At 43.1% G+C, this 27,323-nt stretch overlaps 1 protein-coding gene across 2 annotated transcripts in view; it reads left to right on the plus strand.

Moving 5' to 3' along the window:
* The first annotated feature begins 15,726 nt into the window (after positions 1 to 15,726).
* SNX2 (sorting nexin 2) overlaps positions 15,727 to 27,323 on the plus strand; it is a 61,453-nt gene continuing 49,856 nt past the window's right edge. The window contains exon 1 of one of the 2 annotated variants that reach the window (XM_050945838.1): positions 15,727 to 15,887. In XM_050945838.1, the coding sequence (XP_050801795.1) occupies positions 15,780 to 15,887 (108 nt within the window). In that variant the 5' untranslated portion in view covers positions 15,727 to 15,779. The remainder of the gene's footprint in view (positions 15,888 to 27,323) is intronic. The other variant, XM_050945837.1, reaches the window with a different exon arrangement.

Consider the following 27,323-nt stretch of genomic DNA (forward strand, 5'->3'; position numbering starts at 1 on the left):
CTACATCATATCTGGAGGAGCTAAGATGGCAAGATATGCAGTCATAGCAGCCAAGAGAGAGGGTAGCTGACCAGTGGCAGTGGAAAGGTGAAACCCATCCTCTATTAGAGATTGGCAAATTAGGATATGACACTGCACCCCATATTCTTTATTGTGATATTGATATGATTATGGCATAACTATGATGCATTTTGTACAAGATATGTCTTGTCAGACGTCTATGGAAAAGTTGCTGAATATGGTTATCCTATTTGTACGCATGTATCATTTTTGTATCTGAAGTGATAAATATTGACTATATCTGTGTTTCACATGTAGTCACACCTGGGTGACACCCACTAGGCAAGATGTTTCCAAGTTGTGAAGGGTCCATTCAGTGTAATGGGCCATTAATAGGGTTCGAGGTCTTTGCATGACTGCCGTGACTTCTACAGCAATCAGTGTGGCAGACCCCAGGGTGGCCAAGGGGCTGCTCAGGTGGCCCTGGGGACAGCCACACCAGCTGCTGATTCATATCCTATCTTTCTAGTATCCAAGGCTTAGTTTGTGATTTTGTTTATTTACTAGGTAATCTGCTTTGATCTGTTTGTTTGCTATCGCTTTATAATCATTTAAAATCTATCTTGTATATGTTTTAATCTAACCCGGTGTGACTTTGACTGAAGTGTCTGGAGAAAATCTCAGCTTGGTTTAACAGAAGTGTATTGTGCATATCCCTCTCCACACTGAGAGAGGGATGGACATATTAACGAGCTTACGCTATATAGATTGCTGTGCAGTGCAAGACGGTGTAATTTTGGGTTCATACTCCAGAGGAGGGGGTGTGCCTGGGGAGCTGAGAAACTGGCTGGTGTCTGCTGTTGGCACTCAAGTAGCCCAGTTTGGGTGAGTTGCACCACCTGCTGTCGTGTTGGGTGATAACAGGGCTTCGGTGAGGCTGGCTGTGTCCCCAACACAGTTGTGTGTCTTATAGAGGCAAAGCAGTTCCCAGAGCTCCTATACTGCACCCCAGGGGTGACAACCTGTCACATAGTGCCGTTTGATCAGATCAAAATCCCTGACAAACAGTAGGTCTTCTTTCCCCTCTCTCATTCTGCTAGTGAAACTCCTTTCTCCTTACCCCCTGCTCTGTTCCTTCTAGGCAACTCTAAAACAGTTTTGGATGGAAGAATAAAGATATTTCAATTAACCAATACAAACAGATAGCTATATTTTAAAAGTCCAACAAAATGAGTTGCTACAGCTACCACCTTCTTTAAAGACCAGACAAATCTACATATTAATCTATAACTAGACTGACCACCTTTACTAGCGGTACTGCCTTAATTCAACATCCTAGAAAACAATAAAAACAAACGTTTGTTTCATTGATATACTGTCAAAAATACAACAATTCACCCCTTTCTCATAATGTATGTGCTAAAATTGACTAGTAAATTACTATAAACTCCTGTAGGACCAACTACAGACCTGACATACTATCTCTGCATTCTTTGAAAGCAGGAAGTCTAGCAGGTTGAAACACTAAAGGAATTGCAGTAAAAGAATGAGATTAGACCCCACTTAATTTTGAAATCCATTGTATTTTAGCTTTTCTAGTTCTTTTACGTGTATTACAAAACTACTGGCCAAACCTTGCCATCATATCTGGTCCAACCCCAGTGACTTTAGTGCACTTGCACCACAAATTGGTGAGGGCAGTCTGGTGCTTTAATAAAAGGGTACAAAAGGATGAAGACTTGCGCACGTACAGGCTGAAATTCACCCCCATGCAGAGGGCCAGTACAAGACCTATTCATCATTTAAATTCTAAATAGGCTTAAATTGGCCTTTAGCATTGCATAGACTTTGGGCTAGATCTACTCACAAGTGTGAATTTTACCCAGACCAAGGTGAGGACCAAATGCATAGCTGAGCAAACTCTGCAATAAATAATTCTACAAACACCCATTCAAATTTGAAAATGATTTTGTTTTAGCCATGCTTACATGAACATTTGAATGACTGAGGTTTTCTTTTAAAACTTTTTTCTATTGTAACTATTACAGAGATTTCATGTACATAGGTTATTGAAAACAAAAGAAAAGCCTTCTCAGTCTAAGGAAGAATGGCATTATACCTACATAATAACATAAATGCTTGTGGAAAGTGATTTCAGTGTCTCATGACAGAATATTCAGGGCAATGGCATTTTTAATTTGCACATCTGACTAGTCTTGCTAGAAGTCCCCAGGCACTCCTCCAGTCAGGAAAAATACCACATGACTTATCTGAACAAACATTACTAAGAAGCAGAGCTCTAATTTTGAATATCCTGGATCAAATATTTGCAACTTTGTTTTCAGTTGGGCTATAGAGACAAAAATAACTCATGTGGTGAATTTGAATTCTGTACATGGCTATTTCATAAAAGAAAAAGGGATAAATTAATTGGATAACTTCTATAAATTATTTGTTATACTGTAGTCAGATATACTATTTTGTTTCAGAATATATTATGAGCATAAAAATTCATGTGGTACAATGTACATGCAATTTAACAATCGGCACTTATGCATATAATCATAAACAATTTATGTGTATTCAGAGAAAAAGCTACAATGGTCCAACAATAGCTGTCCGCTAGGATTCAGCCATTCCCAGTATTAAAAATACACACAAGAACAAAAAGTATATTGCTGTAAGATTCACCAAGTATCCCGGCAACATTCCCCATACTTTTGTAACCCTCCTCTATACAAAGGTGTGATCAGTACAACTTTTTTCTTTTCTGGATTAGGTGTATTATGCATTTAGGACCATCATGTTAACAGTTGAATTAACAGTGCTAATCACACTCCTTGCTCAGTTATTCTCTGCTATGATTGGCATATACCATGGTGAAAAGGTTCATCCATTTTTCTGCACCATCCTGATGCTGTTACCAGGGTGAAGTCTGGCATCCTCTCCTGATTATACCAATGCACTTCTGGGAACTGAAGCAAAGACATACACTGGATTTGTACATCCTAAAGTATTGTATGTTGCACTAGATGCAAATGGAGAATGGGAATTATCATTGTTTTATTTGAATAAGGCAAAAACACTACACAACTTTGTTTAAAAGTACTCCCAACTCCATGAGTGAATACATGAATGGAATACGGATGTCTCACATTCTCATATAAAGGGTACATTAACATCTCACAGATGAATTAGAATTACTGAGCGCTCACTGTCATCAAAGAATTATTTTTTTTACAGTACACTTTTTTTTTAATATTAATGTTGTGTAAAACATAATGTAAAATGTTCAAGGTTCAAATGGTTTTCTGGAAAAATGACAAGTTCCATATAAGAACAGCTATCTTAACATTAGATGTAATGCTTGTTGGCTGATTGGAAGGTGTGTTGGAAAGACACGTGTAAATATTTGCATTTTATAATTTTTCCTATGAAGGCTGACTCATAGTGAAGTCTTTTTACTGTGTAAGAGGGTGTAGATTTTGACAACACAGGAGCTAGTATGTTGCCTCTAGTTGTTGTTTTAGATTGCTGTGATGTTCTGTAAATTTCTGTATTGTCATGTTAATGTTGTACTTTCTAGTTTATATGATGCTTATGTACACTTAGGGCAATGGATGCCACTTTGTTGGCTTCGCCATTTTGAATATGGCCAAACAGTTGTTTGGACTCCATATTGTAAGCCCTTCTTTATCAAACTTTGGCGCCCTTTTTCTCTAATGGCGGGAAAGGCAGGGAAAATGCCAGAAGAGTCTCACGCACTAGGGTTTTCGCGTGCTAGAGTCTATATAAGGCTGCTGTGTCCAGCATTGAATGCTGTCCTCCACAGAGGCAGCCTGTAAACCGGTTATATGCGCGCACGCCGAGAGTCAACATCCGTCCTAGATACTCACCTGCAGATCATTGAGGAGTATCCTGGACTGTTCCACCTGCTCCATCAGGTTCCGTGTTCCTCCTACGAGACACCATCTTCAACAGTGGAAGGTCCCGAACCTAACAGCTGCTGCAATAACCTGGGTTGAGACCAGCTGCCTGTCCAATCATGATATCACTCTGCAAGTATAAAACAGACTTTAGTACAGATATCCCTAGCTTATTTAGGATTGTACAGGAGCCAGGTTTCAAGCCCAACTCGTTCAAAACCACTGAGTCATTTTACTTTTCTCTGTTTATCCCCTGGGTTCCCAGTTGTGTGTGTTTCCCTAAATAAAATCATTTTGTTTTTTACATTCAATCTGGGTCCAGTTTTCACTAATCTAGGGAGGTGTGCAGGCACTGAGGATTTTTAACAGGTGATAGATACTGTGTCTGAGTTGGAGCACCATTCTTTGATTTATTAGTTTTAACACCCTTTGCCTGTTGCCCCCCAAGGTCAGCAGGCCTGCTTACAACCATTGTATTGAGAAACTCCAGTGCCTCCATGCTTTGGAGCAGGAACCTGAAATTCGGCAGGGGCAAGGCTGGCATCAAGGTGGAGCCTTTTGCTGTTGCCTTAGAAAACTATCTAATTTTGCTCAAGTTATAAGCCTTTGAAAAATTTCAGTTTGCATGTGATCTGTAGAGGCAACTTAGAGTTTGGCAACTAAATTCTTCAGATTCCATCTACACCGCAGCTGTGAAGGGATGACAAATTCTCTGACTGGATTATGTGTGCACCATTCCCAAAGAACTAAGCATGCTCCAGGCCCAGGCATGCAAGGGCTAAGCAGGATTTTTCCTACAATGGCTCCTCCCAGCTTCCACAGGACAATGCGGTGCCATACATGGAAACAGAAAGCAGGGAGACTGTAACCAGGCATTGTGGAGGATGAAGCTGACTGACTGAAATACAGAGGGGTGAGGTGTCTGGCCTGGAGGGGAGAAGGGAAGTGTGGAAGGAGTAGATTGGGACAAGGATCCTGAGTGTGTGGGGAGACACAGGAAGACTGAGGCAGGGAGCCGGTGGGATAGATACAGGGTGGAGTAGGCAAAAAGACCACTCAAAATGTTACATATTCCGAAAAGTCAGGTCCTAAGCATATTAGACTAGTCACCTAAAATTAGTGAATACTTTGGACCTTTATCTCTGTGTGATTTAGCTCCCCATCTCTAAAATGGGTACAGTACCACCCAATCTCACTGGGGCATTGTGGAAACATTCATTAATGTCTGTGAAGCACTCAGATGCTATAGTAATAAGCACCACAGAAAAGCCCCAGAGGAAATCGGTAATTCTGTATTCAGAGTAGAGGTTGAACAACATGCAATAAATAAGTCATGGAGCTACACATAGACCAAGGGGAAAACAAAATATTAAATAGATGATCATTAAGTGAGCACCATTCATTGTATGCACTGAATGAGTCATGGTCAGGTGGAAAAAACAGTATGGGATCATGTAATTATGGAATGAATCAATGTATTGGCACAAAGGGGCCAAATTAAGGTTTACAGGCACCTGACTTTGAAACATTAAAGTTATTTTTTGTGGGTAATACAGTATATATAGAGGAGCTAATACCTTCTTGTGCTGTGATATGAAAAAAAAATCACATTGGCACATTGTTTCAGTATTTGTTTTTTTTTTTTTTTTCAATTACACATTGCAAGCTTGTATATAGTTGGCTTTTCACTATCACCTTGAGTTCTTTCTCAGCATTATTGGTTTCCCATTTTCTTTCTCTCTCATTTGCCTATCTGTGTTTTGAGTTACTTCCCCACCAAGACCTACTAATCTGCATTTTTCCAAGATGAGTCTCATTTTGTTATATCCAGTTTCTGTAGGTCCCTTTCTATTACGCTGTCCATACTGGGATTTTTTTAAAAAGCTGACATTGTTCTTTTTAAATACTGATTTGAAAAACACTTGGCTATTGACAAGATTTGAGATGACAGATGAGAAAGGAGAAAAAATGCTGGGAATTCAGTTTATATCCATGTACATAAACTAAAATGAACAGGAGTACTTGTGGCACCTTAGAGACTAACAAATTTATTTGAGCATTATCTTTCGTGGGCTACAGCCCACTTCATTGGATGCATAGACTGGAACATACAGCAAGAAGATGACTGCAGATGTTCTAAGCCTTCAGATATGCATGTGTGAGAGTTGTGAGGGGGTTGGATGGCTCCGGAGTTCTGGGGGTCCTGTCAGGGGGCGGGGAGTGGTTGGATAGGCATTAAATTCCTAAAAATCCTGGATAGGCATGGGAGTCCCGGGGGTCTGGCTGGGGGCAGGGGTGTGGATAAGGATCGGGGCAGTCAGGGGACAAGTAGGGGGTAGGATCCAGTCAGGGGACAAGGAGCAGGAAGGCTTAGATAGGGGGTGGGGTCCTGGGGGATAGGGGTCCCAGGAGGGGTAGTCAGGGGACAAGGAGCAGGGGGGTTGGGAGTTCTTAGGGGGGCAGTCACCCAGCCCTCTCCCCTGAGCCCTGACCCCCCCACACACACTCTGCCCTGAGACCCACGTACTCCCCCCAGGCCCCTGCCCTGAGCCCTGTACCTCCCTCATACACACCCAGCTCTCTGCTTGACTCCTTCATTCCCCCCCACAACCCTAGCCCTGACTCTGGCACCCCCACACATGCCCAGCCCTCCCTCTGCCCTGACACCTGCTTTCCCCCCACATACCCAGCCCTGATTCCAGCCCTCTGCCCCCAGCCCTCTGCCCTGACTCTTGCACCCCCACACATCCCCAGCCCCACCTGGAGCACCAAACGGGAGCTCCTGCACCACCATCCCCCACATTCCCACCTGCACCCCTCGCATCAAATGGGAGCTGCTCCAGTAAGTGCCCCACACCCAAAGCTCCTGTCCCAACCCTGAGCCCCCTCCCTCGTTTTAGCTCCTGAACCGACCCTTCACCTGCAGCTCTGTGCTCAGTGCACTCCCACCCTTAGCTCAGTGCAGAGAGAGGAAGATAATGGCCAGAACCAGGGAGAAGGTAGGTACCCACTGTATGTGGGGAGGGCCAGGACACCAGACTGGCAGCGGGTTGAGCAGATCTGGATGGCAGGAGCCAGCGGATGGAACCCCTGAGCAGCAGTGGGCTGAGCTGCTCAGTCCACTGCCGGTCTGGGGTCCCGGCCGCAGGCCCCACACAGCCTGCTGCTTGTCTGGGGTTCTGGCTGCTGGACTCTTGCCATTCGGGGTTCCAGCTGCAGGCCTCACTCAGCCCGCTGCTGGCCTAGGTGAACAGAACCACAGACCAGCAGCGGGCTGAGCGGGCCAGCAGCGTAAATTCAACATTTTAATTTCATTTTAAATGAAGCTTAAACATTTTGAAAACCTTGTTTATTTTACAATACAACACTAGTTTAGTTATATAATATATAGACTTATAGAGAGAGACCTTCTAAAAAACATTAAAATGTATTACCAGCACGCGAAACCTTAAATTAGAGTGAACAAATGAAGACTCGGCACACCGCTTCTGAAAGGTTGCCAACCCCTGAGTTAGACGTCGCATTAATTCCTTAAAACCAGTGGAAAGCCATAAGATAATTGCACCTAAGCACTATATTATTTTGATATAGTTGCAAACCTTTTAAAGAGAGTAATAAATATATACTCTTCCTAATCAAAGAGAACAAAGATAAAGCTGACATTTTTATGATGTAAGGCCAGAGTACAAAATATGCCCTTTGTAGCTGAATCATAATTTCCAAATAAACTAATAGTGTACATTCCCAGTTATGTATTTGAGAAATTTGCAGAAGTGGAATAGTGGAACAGGAAGCCTACAAACATGTAGAAATGACTAACCTAGCTAGAATCCGTTGGGTGTAATAATGATAAAACAAACCACATAAAAATATTTAGAGGTGGGAGAAATATCCTTTCTAATGGGAAAGTATTTGAATATTTTGAGTCTTTAGTTTAGGGAAACAATTTACCTGGTTTTTCTTCCCACAATAAAACCCACTATGCACACTGCAAGTTATCAAAACATATTTAACGTCTATGACACAAATACGTTAAGACTTAATCAAGACTTACAAGTGGGTTTCATTTCATATCCATTACTGGCAGTGTAGGCTGGATTCACTACTAGTCTTATCTGGTGCAGGCAGGTGAAAAATGGATGTGTTTTTTAAATTACTTTCCAGTGCCAGTGAAACAGACCATCTTTATTTTGTTTCTTTAGTTCAGTATCTTCTGAAGTCCATTTTAAGGTTAATAAGTATGAGTTTGTTTAAACCACTACACTGAAGTAAAATATTTTTCTTTAAAACAAAAGTTTTTAGAACCTACAGCGTTACAAGATTCCTTCATATCAATAGCAAATATTTAAAGTTGTTAATTGAAGTTCCACAATTTTCAAAACTGTTCCAGAATTTAAAGATTTGTGTTTTTGTTTTGTTTGTTTGTTTGTTTAGGAAACAGATCTGTAAGATTTCAATCCAGAGAGGGGATGAGCACTTTCTGTTAAGAACTGAAAACCCATAACGTGCTCTGAAGTCATCAGGAGTGGAGGACACTCATTCAGAACCTGAGAAGAGTCAACACTTTTCCCAATGGAGATCTTTGTTAAGCACTTCCTACAGCTGTATTCGAACATAGCCTTGACCAATCCAGACAGTCATATATGACAATTCCATGGTTTGTACACCACTTCTTTGTCTTTTCTAGTGATGTGGCAGTGCTTGGGGGGAGCAAAGTCTGAAAGAAAAATGTGTGATTTCATTCTTTCCTTTGTTTTCATTTCACATTTGAGAGCAACAAAGACAAGGCACATTGAGCTAGATCCAAAAAGGGACTTGGGTGCCTAACTCCAACATTTGAAATCTTCACTGATATCTTCAACCCACCCCCGCTCAACTGTCCCCTAGTCCTGTAGATGCCTATGTTTCAGCTGGTGAGCATGCAGAAGACTATCTAAGTCCGGATACCACTGAACTGCTCATCACCCTAGCTCACACATTCTCAAATTCAGCATTCCCTCACCCGCAGGACCAGATCCAGCAGGTGTGTTCTGAGCATGCTTAACCTGCATAAAAGACAGCCAGATTATTTGTTTTGGGGCTAGGTGGTGGTGATGGGGGTGTCAGTCCACCCATCCAGTAGCCATGGTATTCATCATCCCTGCTCCAATGATTACTGAAGTCAGTGAGAGTCAGAGGCTCTAAAGAGCCCCAAAGAGCTTAGAATCTATGGTACAGTATTTGTTTAGTCTGCAATGGACACAGTGTAGAAATAAACTCAGACACTTCAATCATTAACACAGTCCTCACAGAACAGAGGTACACTGAGCTAACAAATGTTTTACCATGATCAAATTAATAAACAACTCAAATAACTGATGAATCGTTCTGTTTTTTGCTTCTACTAAATGAGTAGCACACTTACAAAACTTTTTTTTCAAAAGCTGCTTTCTATAAAGGAAAAAATAAATTGGAAAATACTTTTGTGCTGACAAAAAATCATAAATGATTTATACATTAAACTTGATTTGACTGTATTAGCTAATGTCCCATAGCTAGACCCTGCTGCTAAAACCATTGACACTTGAGATTAAGTATTTTTAAATTAGCATTATAATATACCTTAATATTTTTGAACAATGTAAGAATTTATGAACCAGGTCACACTGAATACAGGAATAAGAGCCATTTAGAATTAATAACTTAAGGCCACGTCTTTCAAACACTTACTCACATGAATATGCCACTGAAGTCAAGAGGACTACTAATGTATCTTAACACTAGTTATATAACTGCATCTTCCCAAGACCAAGACCTAATACTTGTAGCTCTCAGCTTATAAAATAGGCTTTAATACTCATCATTGTGTGTGTCGGTTGGTACTACTGCAGAGGGTTTGTGTCTCTGCAATCGCTGCCCTAACAGCATCTTAACTCATCACTTGAAATTTCTTTCAATCTTTGTGAAAACTGCTAACTATATTTATACATAATGATAGCCTGTCCCGAAAAATTCTTCATTCACTGTGGCAACAATTCACATAGTAGTTTCATATCTTCCAAGAGCAAAACTCACTTATCACTTACATTTTTCTTCAGGCCAAAAACATCTTAATTAATGATTCTCCCCTCCATACCACAAACAGAGTTAGCAGTACATAAAATCAGTTAATGGTCAGAAAGAAACTTAATCCAAAGGTTGATATAAAACGAGGAGAGAACAATGGTCTTGGGCTCCTCCTCCTCCCCTGGAAAATTCTGAAATGCAGGTACAATTTAGAAGGTTTTAATGGTCCCAATGAGAGCCCTAAACACTTAATGGACTCTACCAGTGCATGGAAGAAGAAGAACCTGTAGCGGGACGACCTCCCCCCGCAATTAATGTAAGGAATGAGTGAAATAGTGTGAGTGAGTGACAGTTAATGGCAAAACAAAGAAGCAAATATCGCCTTTTATGAAACCATTATATTATCTTGGTGAAGGTATAAACTTCGAGATGGGCAGCCAGGTGGGGTACCAACAAAGAAATGTAACAGTGCACTAAACTTGGGACCGGACCGGAAGCAGGAGAGCCCTCCCACGGATCCAAAGGGACTTCAGGGACTCTTGTTGCCCCGTATCAGAGGGTAGCCGTGTTAGTCTGGATCTGTAAAAGCAGCAAAGAATCCTGTGGCACCTTATAGACTAACAGACGTTTTGGAGCATGAGCTTTCGTGGGTGAATACCCACTTCCTCAGATGCATGTAATAGAAATATCCAGGGGCAGGTATATATATGTGTGCTAGCAAGCAAGCTAGAGATAACGAGGTCAGTTCAATCAGGGAGGATGAGGCCCTGTTCTAGCAGTTGAGGTGTGAAAACCAAGAGAGGAGAAACTGGTTCTGTAATTGGCAAGCCATTCACAGTCTTTGTTCAATCCTGAGCTGATGGTGTCAAATTTGCAGATGAACTGAAGCTCAGCAGTTTCTCTTTGAAGTCTGGTCCTGAAGTTTTTTTGCTGCAGGATGGCCACCTTAAGGTCTGCTATAGTGTGGCCAGGGAGGTTGAAGTGCTCTCCTACAGGTTTTTGTATATTGCCATTCCTAATGTCTGATTTGTGTCCATTTATCCTTTTCCGTAGAGACTGTCCAGTTTGGCCGATGTACATAGCAGAGGGGCATTGCTGGCATATGATGGCGTATATTACATTGGTGGATGTGCAGGTGAATGAACCAGTGATGGTGTGGCTGATCTGGTTAGGTCCTGTGATGGTGTCGCTGGTGTAGATATGTGGGCAGAGTTGGCATTGAGGTTTGTTGCATGGATTGGTTCCTGAGCTAGAGTTATTATGGTGTGGTGTGCAGTTACTGGTGAGAATATGTTTCAGGTTGGCAGGTTGTCTGTGGGCAAGGATTGGCCTGCCACCCAAGGCCTGTGAAAGTGTGGGATCATTGTCCAGGATGGGTTGTAGATCCTTGATGATGGAGGTCCACTTTCTTGACACCACAGTGCAAATAAGTGATGGTCACATTAACACCACCCTATATCGAAAACCCACCGACCGCTATGCCTACCTTCATGCCTCCAGCTTCCATCCTGGGCACATCACACGATCCATTGTCTGTTATTTCCAGTACATCCATCCAAGCACTGAGGTACAACCACATCTGCTCTGACCCCTCAGACAGAGACCAACACCTACAAAATCTCCACCAAGCATTCTCAAAACTACAATACCCACACGAGGAAATAAGGAAACAGATCAACAGAGCCAGACGTGTACCCAGAAGCCTCCTACTGCAAGACAAACGCAAGAGAGAAACCAACAGGACTCCACTGGCCATCACATACAGCCCCCAGCTAAAACCCCTCCAACGCATCATCAAGGATCTACAACCCATCCTGGACAATGATCCCACACTTTCACAGGCCTTGGGTGGCAGGCCAATCCTTGCCCACAGACAACCTGCCAACCTGAAACATATTCTCACCAGTAACTGCACACCACACCATAATAACTCTAGCTCAGGAACCAATCCATGCAACAAACCTCAATGCCAACTCTGCCCACATATCTACACCAGTGACACCATCACAGGACCTAACCAGATCAGCCACACCATCACTGGTTCATTCACCTGCACATCCACCAATGTAATATACGCCATCATATGCCAGCAATGCCCCTCTGCTATGTACATCGGCCAAACTGGACAGTCTCTACGGAAAAGGATAAATGGACACAAATCAGACATTAGGAATGGCAATATACAAAAACCTGTAGGAGAGCACTTCAACCTCCCTGGCCACACTATAGCAGACCTTAAGGTGGCCATCCTGCAGCAAAAAAACTTCAGGACCAGACTTCAAAGAGAAACTGCTGAGCTTCAGTTCATCTGCAAATTTGACACCATCAGCTCAGGATTGAACAAAGACTGTGAATGGCTTGCCAATTACAGAACCAGTTTCTCCTCTCTTGGTTTTCACACCTCAACTGCTAGAACAGGGCCTCATCCTCCCTGATTGAACTGACCTCGTTATCTCTAGCTTGCTTGCTAGCACACATATATATACCTGCCCCTGGATATTTCCATTACATGCATCTGAGGAAGTGGGTATTCACCCACGAAAGCTCATGCTCCAAAACGTCTGTTAGTCTATAAGGTGCCACAGGATTCTTTGCTGCTCTTGTTGCCCCATGGCCGATCTCTGGGCAGCTGTCGCCTGGCCAGCCTCAGCCACCTGTGAAATTGAAACCAACATCTGCGCCTGCAGTCTGCCAGCATGAATGAGTTGTGTGTGTGAATATAATTGCGCAAATAAAGGAAGCAATAAATCAAGCCTCAGCGCTGATCTAGTTCACCCTTTGTTTGTTGTTATTTCTTGGCTGGTTCCAAGAACAGGCATCAGAACCAAAACAATTAATAAGATTTGCTTAAATCATGAGATTTGAAAATATTAAATTGTGCATGAGTGGGGGCTTCTTGTGCCTTTTGAGTTTGGAACCTGTAAGGAGAGACTGACCACTCTTGACTTATCATTTCAGATTTTACATGCAACTACACAAATATGCAGGCCTTCCCACTGCCTTCTCAGGTGGACTCCACTTCCTCTTCCATCCCTGATACGTGGGAAGCTGCCATGCTGTCATTCTCCAAGTGCAGTCTCTCACCCCACTCAAATTCTCCATCCTGCGTTACTTATAGACTTCTGTTCCTCTATTCTGTCCCTGATATTTTCTTCTTGGTCTCCTACCCCACACATTCTCACTCCTTGTGCCCTTTTTATTTTGCACTCCCTCTGTTTCCTTCTGCACACCACATTCCCATGTCCACCCCATCTCTCTTTTCTGTCCTACATTCCCTATAGCCCCAAATCTCTCCTATGCCCCACACTCCTGCCACCCAAAGTCTTTCTCCAGACCTGAAGAAGAGCTATGTGTAGTTCAAAAGCTTTTCTCTTTCACCAACAAAGCTGGTACAATAAAAGATATAACCTGACCCACCTTGTCTCTCCAGCTCCTCACACTTTTCTGCACCTCAAAAATCTCCTTCCTGTCCCTCACGTTCCCCTAGATTCCTGCAGTCTCCTACCTACCTTACATGTTTCCATCCACTTCAAAATCTACCCTCCACCTACAGCACTTCTCTTCCTCTTTACAGTTCCTAGCATAGCATAAGCAGTGGCATCTTCCCTGAGGACATTCCAGCTTTAGTCCCCCTTGAAACCATTGGAGACCACAGCCCAATTTACTAGTAGCAGGCTCGCTTTACGGCAGTGGTAGTTGTCTTGAATGAAGGCAGTCTCTGAGGTCAGTACCACTGAAGGTAATGGCAAAATTTACATTTGATAACAAAAACTGGAAGATCATGAGAAACCAGATTTGTGATTAAATGATAATTACTGGCAACTCTGTACTCTAAATCAAGGACTAGCACAAGCACTTTTGAGCAATGTATAAATAATGTAATCTGATAAATCTTGTAAAAATTCGTACCTTAATTTTTCTTTTTTTTTGGTTTTGGACATACAAATAAAACGTCATTAGTTTTACCACAATCTGCCATCTAAACCCTTTTAACATCCCACTTATTTCCCTGATGCCCACAAAAAGAAGGATAAAAATAGCAGCTACCTGTATTTCTGGGCTTACCATTGCATCCCATCGCCTAAGAATCTCTCTTTCAGTACTTGATCCTGCAAGCACTTATGCATTTGAGTAGCTTTACTCATGAGCGCCAGTGAAGTTGATGGGCTTATTCACAATAACAAGCCTTATGGTCAGTAACAAGTGTCTGAAAGATTGGCCCTTCGATTGCAAAGTCTTTGGGGGCAGAGACCATCTTTGAGTTATACAGGAGGAAACGCGATCAGGTTTAAACAAAAAAATGAAGCATCCTAGTAACAGCGAAGTTCAGGCTAGTAAATTTTCATGACAACTTTGCGAAGATGAAACAGTTTCAATACGTTATGGCTAACTTCATTTGTCTGGATGATGAGGATGACAATAGCGCCTGGAGAAGAACCCAAACTGAGTATTGCTGGATGTGGTCATATTTGCAGTGGTCCACTCCTGCCAACCAGGTTAGAAACCTGCTTCAAGCCAGAGTTGTGTTTAAACACCCAGCTCCTTGTTTTGATGACCCAATGGAGCATGGTTGTGATGTGGAGTAGAGAAGGAGGAAAGTAGAGATGGTTGTTTGTGACTGCATAAAATATAAATACATGTAGAGTGACCAGATGTCCTGATTTTATAGGGGCAGTCCCCATATTTGGGGCTTTGTCTTATATAGGCTCCTATTAATCCCCCACCCCATCCTGATTTTTCACACTTGCTGTCTGTTCACCCTACCTTCATGAATTAATTTGAATATAGTAGGCATAGAGGAAATTAAAATTTATCAATAAATACGTGGATTTAGTACTCAACCTACTGGATTATCTCCAAGGGTTCACCCACAGAGTTAACATGGGCCTAGCCTCAGAGCAGCGGTTCTCAGCCCGCAGCCCACATGTGGCCCAGTTAGCACACAGCTAAGGCCCAGCTCAGCTGTGTGCTAAAAGCCAGGTGGACCGAGACCTGGGCTGCCAAGGGCTTCGTGCAGCAGACTCGGGAGTCCAGGCAGCTGGCTGGCACCCCACAGACGCAGGGTCCGGGAAGGCTACCGCCAGCTCCGCACAGCGGGCGCCAGCGGCCCGTGTAGTGGCGGATAGTGCTCAGCTTAGGAGCGTGCTACCAGTAGCACTGTGCACGGCAGGCTCCGAGTGCGGGCTGCCAGTCTAGTGGCACGCTCAGTAGAACCTACACAGGCAATTTTGCCAGGGAGCAATTTGTGCCACTACACCTACGGGTCTGTGCTAAAGCCCACACGTCAAGGGAGGCGGTGGCGTGACCCAGGGGGTCCTGCCCAAGCAAGGTCGAGGCAGCACCGGGGCACAGCAGCGCCTCTCCACGCCCCGGGCCTGCGCCAGCAGCCGGCCCAGGTGTGGCCGCAGCTAAGCCCGTCCTCGCCTCGAGCCCGCCCCACCCCGGGGATCTGGGGCCAGGCCGACGCGGTGCGGCGGGGGCTGAGGATACTGGCAGAGCTGAGAAGTGAAACTCCCCATCTAGCCCCCCGGCCGCTCACAGAGCAGCGCCTGCACAGCAACTAAGCCTGGAACAGCCACCAACACCTGTCCGGGACTGGCCGCGGCGCGGGGCGGGACCTACCGCTGCCCCGCCCCTCCGAACACTCAGTGTCTAGAGCTCCAGAGCGGGCACTGCTCAACTCGCGCGCTCCCGGCTCCAAAGCCAGGGAAGGTGGCGCGCGCGCTCTAGTCACGTGCTAAGGGGGCGGGGTCTGTTCCTCACGTGACTGAGGGGACCCGGAGCTCGCACCCTAGTACGGAAGGGAAGATGGCGGCGGAGAGGGAGCCCCCTCCGCTCGGGGAAGCCAGGCAGCCCGAGCTCGAGGAGCTGGAGGACGGCGAGGATTTGTTCACCAGCACTGTGTCCACCCTGGAGGTGAGAGGCAGGGCCCTGCTGCCGCGCGGCGCCCCTGTCACTGCCGGGCCCCGGCCCCCGCCGCCTATTTCGTGCCCTGCGGGGCAGAGCCGCGGCTGTCGGGCCTCGCGCGCCCAGTGGCCAGAGAGCGCTGACCCGCCCGAACGGCCGGGCTCCAGCCTCCCCACACCCGCCTCCTCCGCGCTCCGGTGACTAGTGTCAGGAAGCCCCGCCCCCAGCCTTCCCCGTGCGTTGTCGTCCTCCGACCCCTTCCTAGCTACCCCAGCCCCCCGCGCCGGGTAACGGTGTCCCCCTTCCCTGCTAGGGTGTGGATCCCCTGCTAGAGCGCGCTCCCTCCAGTGTCCCTGGCTCCCTTCCCCGGGGTGCCTCCGCTCCGCTGCCGGGATAATCATGCTTTCGCCTGAGAAATAGCTACCTGGCTCGTCTTCTGCCAGATGTTCTTTCTTTCCTCATAGCTGTCAACCTGCTGAAATAACATCTCATTGCCCTTAAATGTTGCCTACCCCAGATCTCACTTTCCGCATCTCCCCAGCCCATGGTCTGAAAACATAACCCACTTCCTTCCAAGATAAAAGTCTCTCTGTCTTGCCCTGCTCAAGGAGTCTGTGTGAGCAATCCTTAAAATTATTTTGTTCCTGGCATTGAGCAGCTCTTGGGAGCTCGTCACTATCTGAAGATTCTCATTTTGAAGCAGTTCGGTGTCATCTATTTCTTTTTAGGGATGGATGGTACTTATGGCTAGTTAGAGAGATGCATCCATGTGAGGGCTTTTGAAACCTACAATTACAATATTATTTTTCAGTAACTAGGTTTCTTAAAAATTCCTGTAGCTATTGAAAACTCTAGATGTGTTGCTTTGCTTGTAAGCAACACATCCCTCCCCCGCCCGGCTAAATATAATTGAACCTTTTTTAAAAATAATCAGTGTCTACATAGGTTTTAAAAAAAGTTTTATAAAGTAATAGCTTCCCTCTCCTCTGTAATTGGTCCTGGTTTTGTTTTCATTATGCAAACTGTAATGCATAACATTACATGTCCTGTTCATGGAGACATCTATCTAATATGTGAAGTGTTCCTGTTTTTGTTGAAGGAAACTTCCTGCCCCTGAACTTTACAGTAATGGGTCAGTGTGTTCAGTTCATATGTGGTCTATCTTTATCAGTGTTATCTTCCTGTAACAAAAATATAGTAAATTATGTTCTCAAACACATAATAAGACACATAAATATATTTTGAGGAGAATTTTCTCTTTACAAATAAAAGGTAAAATACTAAAACTTTAAATATGCAGTTTGTGGGCAGTTTTTTCCCAGAAAAGTAAATCTGCAAAGCATACAGTAGTAGGCCCACTTATGTACATATATAAAATATTCAGTTTGACCAGATTGAAAAACTAATAGGTCTGTATATATTTTAGTACTTTTGGATGAACTGTATTAAAACACAAAAAGTAGCTGTCTCTTACTTCCCTAGAATAAAACTGCAAACTCAGAGAGAGGTGTGATGGAATTTATGGCTAATCCATCTCCATACAAAAACAACAAATCTTTTTGTGTTTAAAAGTCCAGTCTTAAATGAATACAGTTAACTTCAAAATCACATTTCTGTATGGAAAGTTTGGTACCTCCTATGGTACAAATAACAGTACAGATTATTGTAACTGAAAAACTAATGAAAGTTCAGTTTTGTTTCCATTGTGAATTTGACAGCACTCTGTGTACAGTGTGTTTGTTTCACTGTTTCTCTACGTAGTCAATTGGAAGAAAGTGATTAATTGAAAAGAGCATTATAAACATAAGTAGAGTAGAAGAAAAACCCTTAACATTTTTTAAAAATTGATACTTTTTTTAGACCTGTTTATCAAAAGAATTACTAACTCATTTGAATTGACTAATTTAAAAAAACAAAAAGGAGTCCGGAGGCACCTTAAAGACTAGCAATTTTATTTGGGTATAAGCTTTTATGGGTAATAAACCTCACCTCTCTCTAACTATGCCCAGATAAATCTGCTAGTCTTTATGGTGCCACTGGACTCCTTGTTTTTGTGGGTACAAACAAACACAGCTACCCCCTGGTAATTTAAAAAAGTGTCCTTTTGAGATTTCAGCGGAGAGTATGAAGTTGCTCCTAATAACATTTTCTGGGAATTCTGATTTTTTTTTTCCCTCTTATGTACGAGTAAACGCTATTCTTCTTCCAACCACACATACCCAATGTTCATATGTAAAAGACAGTTCATTTACATGCAGCAGGTTTTGGGGCGGGGAGGGGGTACATGTGTGGGATAATGCTTTCAGTTATAATTTTGACAAAGTCCTACCTAGTCTCAAACTAGATTGTAAACTCTTTAGGACAGCAGCTCTGTCTCTTTTTCTGTATTCTAAGGTTCCTAACGCACTTGATTGCTGTAAAATAATAAATGGATCACACTCTTGGCCTAACAACCTGATAGCCTTGCTTTACATTAGGCTGCTGTATTAAGAGATTACAACATTGTGCTTTTAAATTCTGTGGCTCTAACAACTTTCATTCTGTACTTGCTTTGGTAATATTTCTTAGATTCTTTAGGAGTGTTATTTTTAATAAAAACAAAGCCAACGTTGAGTATCCTTCATAGTTGGTGATTAACATTTACTGCACACTTATCAGTCAGACACTGATATTGGGGCGAAGACAGATGGAAGATGTGGGTGGGAGGGCACAGTGAAGTCCAAGGATAACTCCAAGGAAGGTGAAAACGTCCTCTTTCTTCATCGCTAATTGATGAGGATGGGGGAGATCCCAACCACCTGAGTGCTGACTATGGATCCTACAGAGGTGGGGACTCCCTCTCTTGTTTTTGCTCCTAGATGTCTGTTGAATTTGAAGCTCATCTCTTCACTCCTCTTCAGGCTGATCACAGGAGAGTCTTCCCACTTTTTATTTTTTTATCTTTTCCCTTTGTTTCTGGCTGGAAGAAGAATAAACAACAATTTCGTTCTGCTGATTTTTTTTTTTTTTTTTTTTTAGTTTTTCTTGTTTTTTGTTGTTAAAATTTGCTTTTCCCTCTTTTAGCGTAGTCTATTTTTTCCTCTCACCTTTTGCTTTTTGTTGCCATTCACATATCTCAAGATCATGCCCTTCATTTTCTATTTTCTGTTTGGTGGAAGTAAAGCCAAGAGAGTGAATGAAAACTCTTTATCAGATATTATACTTCAAAGTTAGATTTAAAATGTTTTATAACATCTATGTATTTATTTAGTTTTACCCTGCAAAACAAACATTGTTAACTTAAATATGTTTGCTCCAGTTAATAATATAAACCTTATACAAAGTGTAACACAAGAACATCACACTTAAAGAAAATTAAAGGTAAGTAGTGTGAAAACTACTTGCTCAGGAAACTTTGTCTTATCTATATTACACCTTGTACATCTTCGTAAACAGCAATATTGACATGTAAAAATTCACTATACAGACTTCAGTCTTTGTCCCTCTACCCACTTTCAGTTTTTCTGCGTAAATCACTGTATATTGCAGTATGTAAAGCATGTTAAGAACATAAGAACGGCCATACTGAGTCAGACCAAAGGTCCATCTAGACAAGTATCCCGTCTTCTGACAGTGGCCAATCCCAGGTGCCCCAGAGGAATGAACAGAACAGGTAATCGTCAAGTGATCCATCCGCTGTCACCCATTCTCAGCTTCTGGCAAACAGAGGCTAGGGACACCATCCCTGCCAATCCTGGTGATAACCCCTTGTTGGACCTATCCTCTATGAATTTATCTAGTTCTTTTTTTAATCCTATTGTAGTCTTGGCCTTCACTACATCCTCTGGCAAGGAGTTCCACTGTGTGAAAAATACTTCTTTTTTTTTAAAACCAGCTGCCTATTAATTTCATTTGGTGACCCCTAGTTCTTGTGTTATGAGTAGGAGTAAATAACACTTCCTTATTTCCTTTCTCCACACCAGTCATGATTTTATAGACCTCTATCATATTCCCCCCTAGTAGTCTTTTTTTTCTAAGCTGAAAAGTCCCAGTCTTATTAATCTCTCCTCTAATAATTTTTGTTGCCCTTTTCTGAACCTTTTCCAATTCCAGTATATCTCTCTTGAGATGGGGTGACCACATCTGCATGCAGTATTCAAGATGTGGGTGTAACATGGATTTATGTAGAAGCATTGTGATATTTTCTGTCTTCTTATCTATCTCCTTCATAATGATTCCCAACATTGTTTCCTTTTTTTGACTGCCTCTGCACAGAGTGAATGTTTTCAGAGAACTGTCCACAATAACTCCAAGATCTTTCTTGAGTGATAACAGCTAATTTAGACCCCATCATTTTATATGTATAGTTGTGATTATGTTTTCCAATGTGCATTACTTTGAATTTATCAACATTGAATTTCGTCTGCCATTTTGTTGCCAAGTCACCCAGTTTTGAGAGATCCTTTTGTAGCTCTTTACAGACTGCCTGGGACATAACTATCTTGAGTAGTTTTGTATCATCTGAAAATGTTGTCACCACACTGTTTATCCCTTTTTCCAGATCATTTATTGTGACATGTGAAGGAATATGAGAGGTTAAAGATTTTACATATTAACCTTATGATCTATGTGTATAAAACCTTGTATATTGTTAAATTACAGGCTCTGTATTCATGCTCTGTATCCAGAACGTTTGGAGGTTTTTGTGGCTTGGTGAAAGGGCACTAAGCACTTTAAAGTTATTGGGGAGTGGGAGCTAAAGCACTCATATTTTAAGCATATATTTTATATGCTTGAAACTTCAAGTACCACATCACTGTTTAACTCTCTTAGCTGTAAGTCTATTTGATATAAAAAAATTTAAGATGCCAAATAGAGTAGAGCAGAGATTCTCGAACTGTTTCAGAGAACTGGCTGCATCTTAATAAAAAAGAGAGTGCTTATTTCTCCTCCCACTCACAGTCACAAACCATTCTTTTGGCAACTGCAGCAATTGCTTGCTTGGAAAAGTAATATTAGGATTTTTGTTTTCTTAAGTTATTTATTGTAACAAGTGTTCTGTTTTTTTTTTTTAAAAAAGGTAATTGCTATCTACCTCTGCTCTATATTTCACCTCCCCTCCCATCTTTTCTGTTCCCCCTCCTCCTTGCTCCCTTGTAGGTGCTTCTCTGCCCCAGGTCCTTTGGTTCTCTTCACCTCTTATTTTTATCTGTTGCCCCGTTCTTTCTCTTCCCTTACTCTTGCTTCTCTGCCCCTTTTTGTCTTATTCCCAGACATTCTTCTGTTGGTGGGTGACAGATATCTCCTGTCTCCTTTTCTACGTAGCAGGTGCCAGGAACATAGACAGCTAAGCTGACTTCCTTATTTCCATCTGCTTTTACAGGTCTGTAGGCTCTTCATTGTAATAGAAGAACCTACAGAAGCACCTGAAAGCAAGGCTAGCCAGCACAATATGATCTAGTAGTCCTTCATGGACCACAGTTTGGAAACATCTGAGGTAGCGAGCTATATTTAGTTCAGTGAACTGCTGTTACCAAGCTTGCAAATGTCCCTAGGCTGTTTAGATCCACAGATTACTAAAGAATATTACTAAAGAATGGGAAATATAGGCAGATATTTCCACTGAAACTGATTCACATTGCAGTAGAGGAGAAATATATGCTTTCAAATAAATGCCAGCATTTGTGATTGAATAATGCCAACTTTTTTTTTAACTAATCTATTTTATGAATATCTGTTTGTGTGTCCCTCTACATCAACTTTTGATTATGAAAACAAATCTATTTTTAAGCTAAAGAATCTAGGAAACGTTAGACTTCAGCCCTAAAATTTCAAAAAAACTTTCTCAAGTCCTTAAACTTGAGACTTGTAACTTTACAGAAAACTAAATCCGTACCTTAATGCGAAGTGGTGCTGTTTTGATGATAATGCACACTTGTTTTCATCCTGGATGAAAGAACTTAATCTGTGCTTTAATTGAAGTTCCATGCAACTGTAACTGGAGCCACTATTGATGCTTCTGTAATAAATGTGCAGATAAAATTCTTGATAGGGAAATATAGGCAGATTTTTCCACTGAAACTGATTCACATTGCAGTAGAGGAGAAATATATGCTTTCAAATGCAAATTTAGCTTGGAATGGGTGGGAGCAAAAGCAGAGTCTTACACTTAGAAATTTGTTTTAACTGTCTCTGATGCCAAAAGAACTGACACACTACTCTTCTATCTTCCTTTTTATATTTATTTCTTCTATCACAGGACAGATAACTTGATCCATACCTGTTGCTTTTGTCTCCTTGAATGCTTTTTTTCCTGTCAGGAGATGTTTCAGTCTTTCCCTACATCTCATGTCTCTCTTCACTTTTCTCCTTCTATTTCCATTAACCTGTTTCCTCACTCTTGCTGTTTACTCAATGCATGTACATATGACATTACTCCTGGGGGAATTCTGTGCTAAAAAAATAAAAATTCTGCATATTTTATTTGTCTAAATAACAATATAATTACTCTAGTTTCAATTATTTCGATAATTTATTTAAAAATACCTGTCAAAAAGTATATCAGCCATACAGAAAACAGCAAAAAATGATTTCTTCAGGAATAGAGAGTTAAAGAAACCCATACAACAACCCAGTTACAGTTGAGGGGTGCTGGAGGGAGCTGTTTGGGGCCTCCAGAGTTCAGATACCCACACACCTCCCCCCCGAGCTGAGCCCCGTGGCACCCCCCTGTCCCAGACACCAGTACCCCCTCTCTCCCCAGAGCCCAGCCACAGAGCACCCCCTGGCCCAGACACCCACACCACACCTCTCCCACCAGGGCCCAGCCACGGGACACTAGGCCCCCCCCCCAGAGTCCAGCTGCAGGGCAGCCCCTGGACACCAGCACCCCCCCCCCCCACAACAGAGCCTAGCCATGGGGCAGCCCCCAGGCCAGACACCAGCACCCCCATCCCCACAGAGCCCAGCTGCAGAGCAGATCCTGGTTCAGACACCAGCACCCCCATAGCCTTTTCTCAGTCCAGCTTCTTTACTGTCTCTTCAGGGGACATGGTGTGGTGTGCTCTTGCCCTTCCTCACCCTTTGCCAGAGCTAGGTTTCCCAGGCCCTTATCCCTGGAGAATGAGGATCAAAGAGTGTGCAGTCTCTAGGCTGGACACTCTGCTTACTGCAAGGTGGGCTCTGCAGAGTTCAGCGGCACCTAGGGGTGGCCAGAATTTCTGTGGGGAAAATGGAATTCTGCAAAATTCTGCATTCCACAGTGGCACAGAATTTCCCGAGGAGTAATATGCACATGTGCATATACAACCCCCACTGGAGACATTTTTTGGCCTTAGTCTTTCCCCCATGTAATCTTGCTCATTTTTCTGATAATTTTCAAATCTCTCTACTCCATGACCCTACTAGTAATTTATGCTGCTCTGATGCATCAGCTCCACTTTTCTTGGGTATTACACCTGCTCTTCTTGATACCTACAGGAGCACAATAAGCAAGAGATTGAACGCTCTCTGCTCAATCTAGACAGAATAAGGAGTAGAAAATATCAGGATTAACTGACTATGCCTGTAGTGAGGCGGTCTGGCACCCCGCCGCCCCGGAGGGGGACGAGAATCTCTGGACACCAAAGTGGGTGGAGCCAGCAAACCCTGCGCCCATCCCTCAGAGGTCAGGACGCAGGACAGGAAGTAGAAAAGCTCGTCCCCAGAGCTCACTTGGCTCTCAGTCACCAGAGCGACCAGATGCTTGTGGCATAGCTCCCGGTGGGGAGACCATGGTGATTGGCGGCTGACCCGAGGGCTGGTCAGGTCAGCCAATGCCTGATGCTAGCCCGAGCCCAGAGATGCTGCCAAGCCTACCGCTCGCCAGTTATCCTGAGAAGCCCATGGTGTGTGACCCCATGGAGGATGCCATCCGGATCCAAGTACCTCTAGATGAGGAGAAAGGAAGTAGCCCGGGGGCAGCTGCCCCAAGTCCGGCTGCAACACTGCCAGAGCCACTTGTGTTACGATCAGGATCCCCACTGACAGCAGCTGGCCTTCTGCTGCTGCTAGGGCCCTGGGCTGGGACGCAGTGGAGAGGGTGGGCCTGCGTCTTCCCCTTTCCCCAGCTGATCAGAGCCAGGACCTGGGGATTTGCTGTTGAATCTGGCTGCTCAGCCCTGCCTGAGGGCCTGAGGTGTAGTGACTGTTGCCCACCCTGATCTAGGGCCAGGGCTTGCTACTGTTGAACTGTTTGCTCAGCCCCCGCCAGAGCGCAGGAGCTGCTGACTGTTTACCGCACAGCCGAGCTAATTTCCTGACACCTCTGACCAAAGTAGCAAGGCGATCTGTCTGCCTGCTGCCCTCTGGAGGGGGACGAACCCCGGCCAACGAGCCTACAGTACCGAATAATGGTGTGCTGCATGGCTTATTAGTGAAGCTGGACAGTGCTGTGTCCCAGCTCCACTACATCCTTTCAGTATTTGTTGTTGTTTCAGTGTTTTAGTCATTACTTTAGCTTCAGTTCAGAAAAGTTCAATGACTTGGCCTTTTTACTACCTTCATAATTATCAGGAATTACATCTGACTTTCTGAAGGCAGTACAATTCTAATTTGGGCTCATATGTTTACAAAACTTCAATCTAATGTGTTTGAAAGCTTCAGAATAACTGTTTTGATTTAGAAGATAGGTGTTTAATGTTTTCAAGCTTTTTTTTTTTAACTGTTAAATTACTTTGATATACTGTCAACTTCAACTCTAATTTAGCAGTCTTTTGTCTTGGAATTTATGTAATGTCTTTCAGATCAAAACCTTGGGAAGCTGAGCACTTCCACAGGAAGGGGCCCTTACAAAGGAAGTTCTGCCATCAGCTCCCCTACTTTTTTTGAAGGAGAAATCAAGTTCAGGGTCTCTTCTGATTGCAAGGGTGGCAGCCGTGCCAGGGGAGACATGGTCTCCCGTTTAGGCGAGTCCTAAGCAGTTTAAGAATAGGTTGAAACCGTTACTACCTAAATTCCACCCAGAAACCATAAGGTAACCAGTGTGGCTCAATCGAGCACTCTGAATGAATCGCACTGCCATTTAAAGGCACTGTTTAACATGCTGGTATTTCATCTAATAGCCTGCTTAAATTTAGATAGATTAAAGATGTAGCTCACAGAGCATATTGCTGTAATCCACTCTCAAGGTGACGGATACAGATCACAGTAGCAAGCTCCACAGCCAAGGGAAGCAGTTGCAATATTCTGCTCAGGAGGATAAAAAGCACACCTGGACACTGCTGCAATGTGATCATCCTAGAACACTATCCCTCGACTGTGCGTATGACTAATGAATGATGGACAGATGCACTCCAAGTGGTTATTGCCATCTTCCAGTTGTTTTCTGTCCCACATTAAAACAAGAGAACAGAGGCTTTGTAAGATTGGGCATGTAGATGTGGAAAGAGGCTGGCATTGTGACAGGAATATTAATATGGTTATTGGTCACTTCCCTGTTACAGATGCCCATTAAAATTGCACCCGCCACATTATTCAAGGAAGATGGGAATGTTGTACATTAGGTACTGAAGCCCAAAATTAGGGTGCCTAAAATTAGGACTCTAAATATAAGTTGCCTGAAGTGCTAATCATACATAAATCCCAATGAATCCCAACTGGAGCATTTTCTATGCCAGGGACCTTTGGCATGTGGCCCATCAGGGAAATCAGCTGGCGGGCCGGGCCGGTTTGTTTACCTGCAGTGTCTGCAGGTTTGGCTGATCACAGCTCCCACTGCCCGCGGTTTGCTGTTCTAGGCCAATGGGGGCTGCGGGAATCGGCATGGGACGAGGGATGGGCTGGATGTTCTCATGGGGGGCCTTTTTGTCCCTCTATACAATTTCTGAAACCCGATGTGGCCCTCAGGCCAAAAAGTTTGCTCGCCTCAGCTCTACAGCAGTCTTGCTTTGATTTTTACAGATCTGAGTTTGCTTTTGAGTAATGAGACTTCAAACTCTCTCTCCACTTACTTTAGTCTGTCCCTTAAGTTGTTAAATCAATTAACTGTTTCTGGTTCTTTGACATTTGCCTTCATTTTATGCCTGTTTTTAAGTTAATTTTTTTCCCCTTTGTTACATTCCTCTTAGTTGCTTACTCTCCAAGAGTAAAAATTCTGATTAGTGTCCTTTTAAGAAGAGACAACTATTTACTTATTCTGTTTCTGTGAATATACCTTGCAGGATTGTCACCAACCTACCTAACCATCTCTGATTTGGGAGATTGAAATCTGTTATGCTGAGGGTACTCTGTTTCTTCACTGCGATAAAAATAGTGCTTCTCTACATCTCTGATTCTCAACCAGGAATACATGTACCCCTGGGGTATGCAGAGGTCTTCCGGGGGCACATCAACTCATCTAGATATTCACCTAGTTTTATGACAGGCTACATAAAAAGCAGTAGTGAAGTCAGTACAAACTAAAATTTCATACAAATACTGACTTGTTTATACTGCTCTATATACTTATACACTGAAATATATTCCAATCCATTTATTTTATAATTATATGGTAAAAATGAGAAAGTAAGCAATTTTTCAGTAATAGTGTGCTGTGACACTTTTGTATTTTTATGTCTGATTTTGTAAGCAAGAAGTTTTTAAGTGAGGTGAAACTTGGGCACACGCAAGACAAATCAGTCTCCTGAAAAGCGTACATTAGTCTGGAGAGGTTGAGAGCCACTGATATTTTATTCCAGAGCTTTCCCTGACCCTTGAGAACCTTATCATTGGGAGGATTTCTACTCCCACCCTAAGCTCCATCTTCTGTGCTGTGCTACCTGGACACTCAGCACAGAACCCCAACCTATGTGGGTTTTTCCTATGTTCTTGGAGGTTAGGGGAGCTCTTGCTTCATGCTTGTAAGGAACTGGCTAGAATGTGTTTTGGTAGATGGGGCGGAGAAGGGTGTCTCTGAAAAACTCAAAGTTGAAATATACCCAACAGAGCAGTGTTCTTGAACCAGTTTAAGATTTGGCCCTCCAAGCCAAAGATACGCGCTAGGGAATTTCCCACATTACTTGTATTGGAGGCATGAGACCCAGTTGAGAATCCTGCAAAATGGTATCTCCAGAGAAGGCTGTATTACAAATCACTTAACTTTCTCTTATGCCCTACTTGCAAATAATATCACTTAAAATGGGTAAGACCGTCTGCTTTGCTGCAAGGCTTTTTTGTTCAAAGTCTTAGCTACTGGCAAAAATTCTTGCGATTTTGAGTCACATCCTGACATCAAATTCTTTTCTCTTTATCAAAGAGCTTTGTGCCATAGCTTCAGTATATGACTGTTTTTGTAGTAATGGCACTATAGGATGTTTGTCCTAACTTCTACTAAAAAGCTCTCATCAATACCATGGGATTCCCATGCAGGAAACTAAAAAATTGAGGCAGCTTTAGTTTAATTTGAAATGATGGATACATTTTGTTAAGTTAAATGAGCATGCATATTAG

Source organism: Gopherus flavomarginatus, chromosome 3 (genome assembly GCF_025201925.1).
Source record: "Gopherus flavomarginatus isolate rGopFla2 chromosome 3, rGopFla2.mat.asm, whole genome shotgun sequence".
Classification (NCBI taxonomy): Eukaryota; Metazoa; Chordata; order Testudines; family Testudinidae; genus Gopherus; species Gopherus flavomarginatus.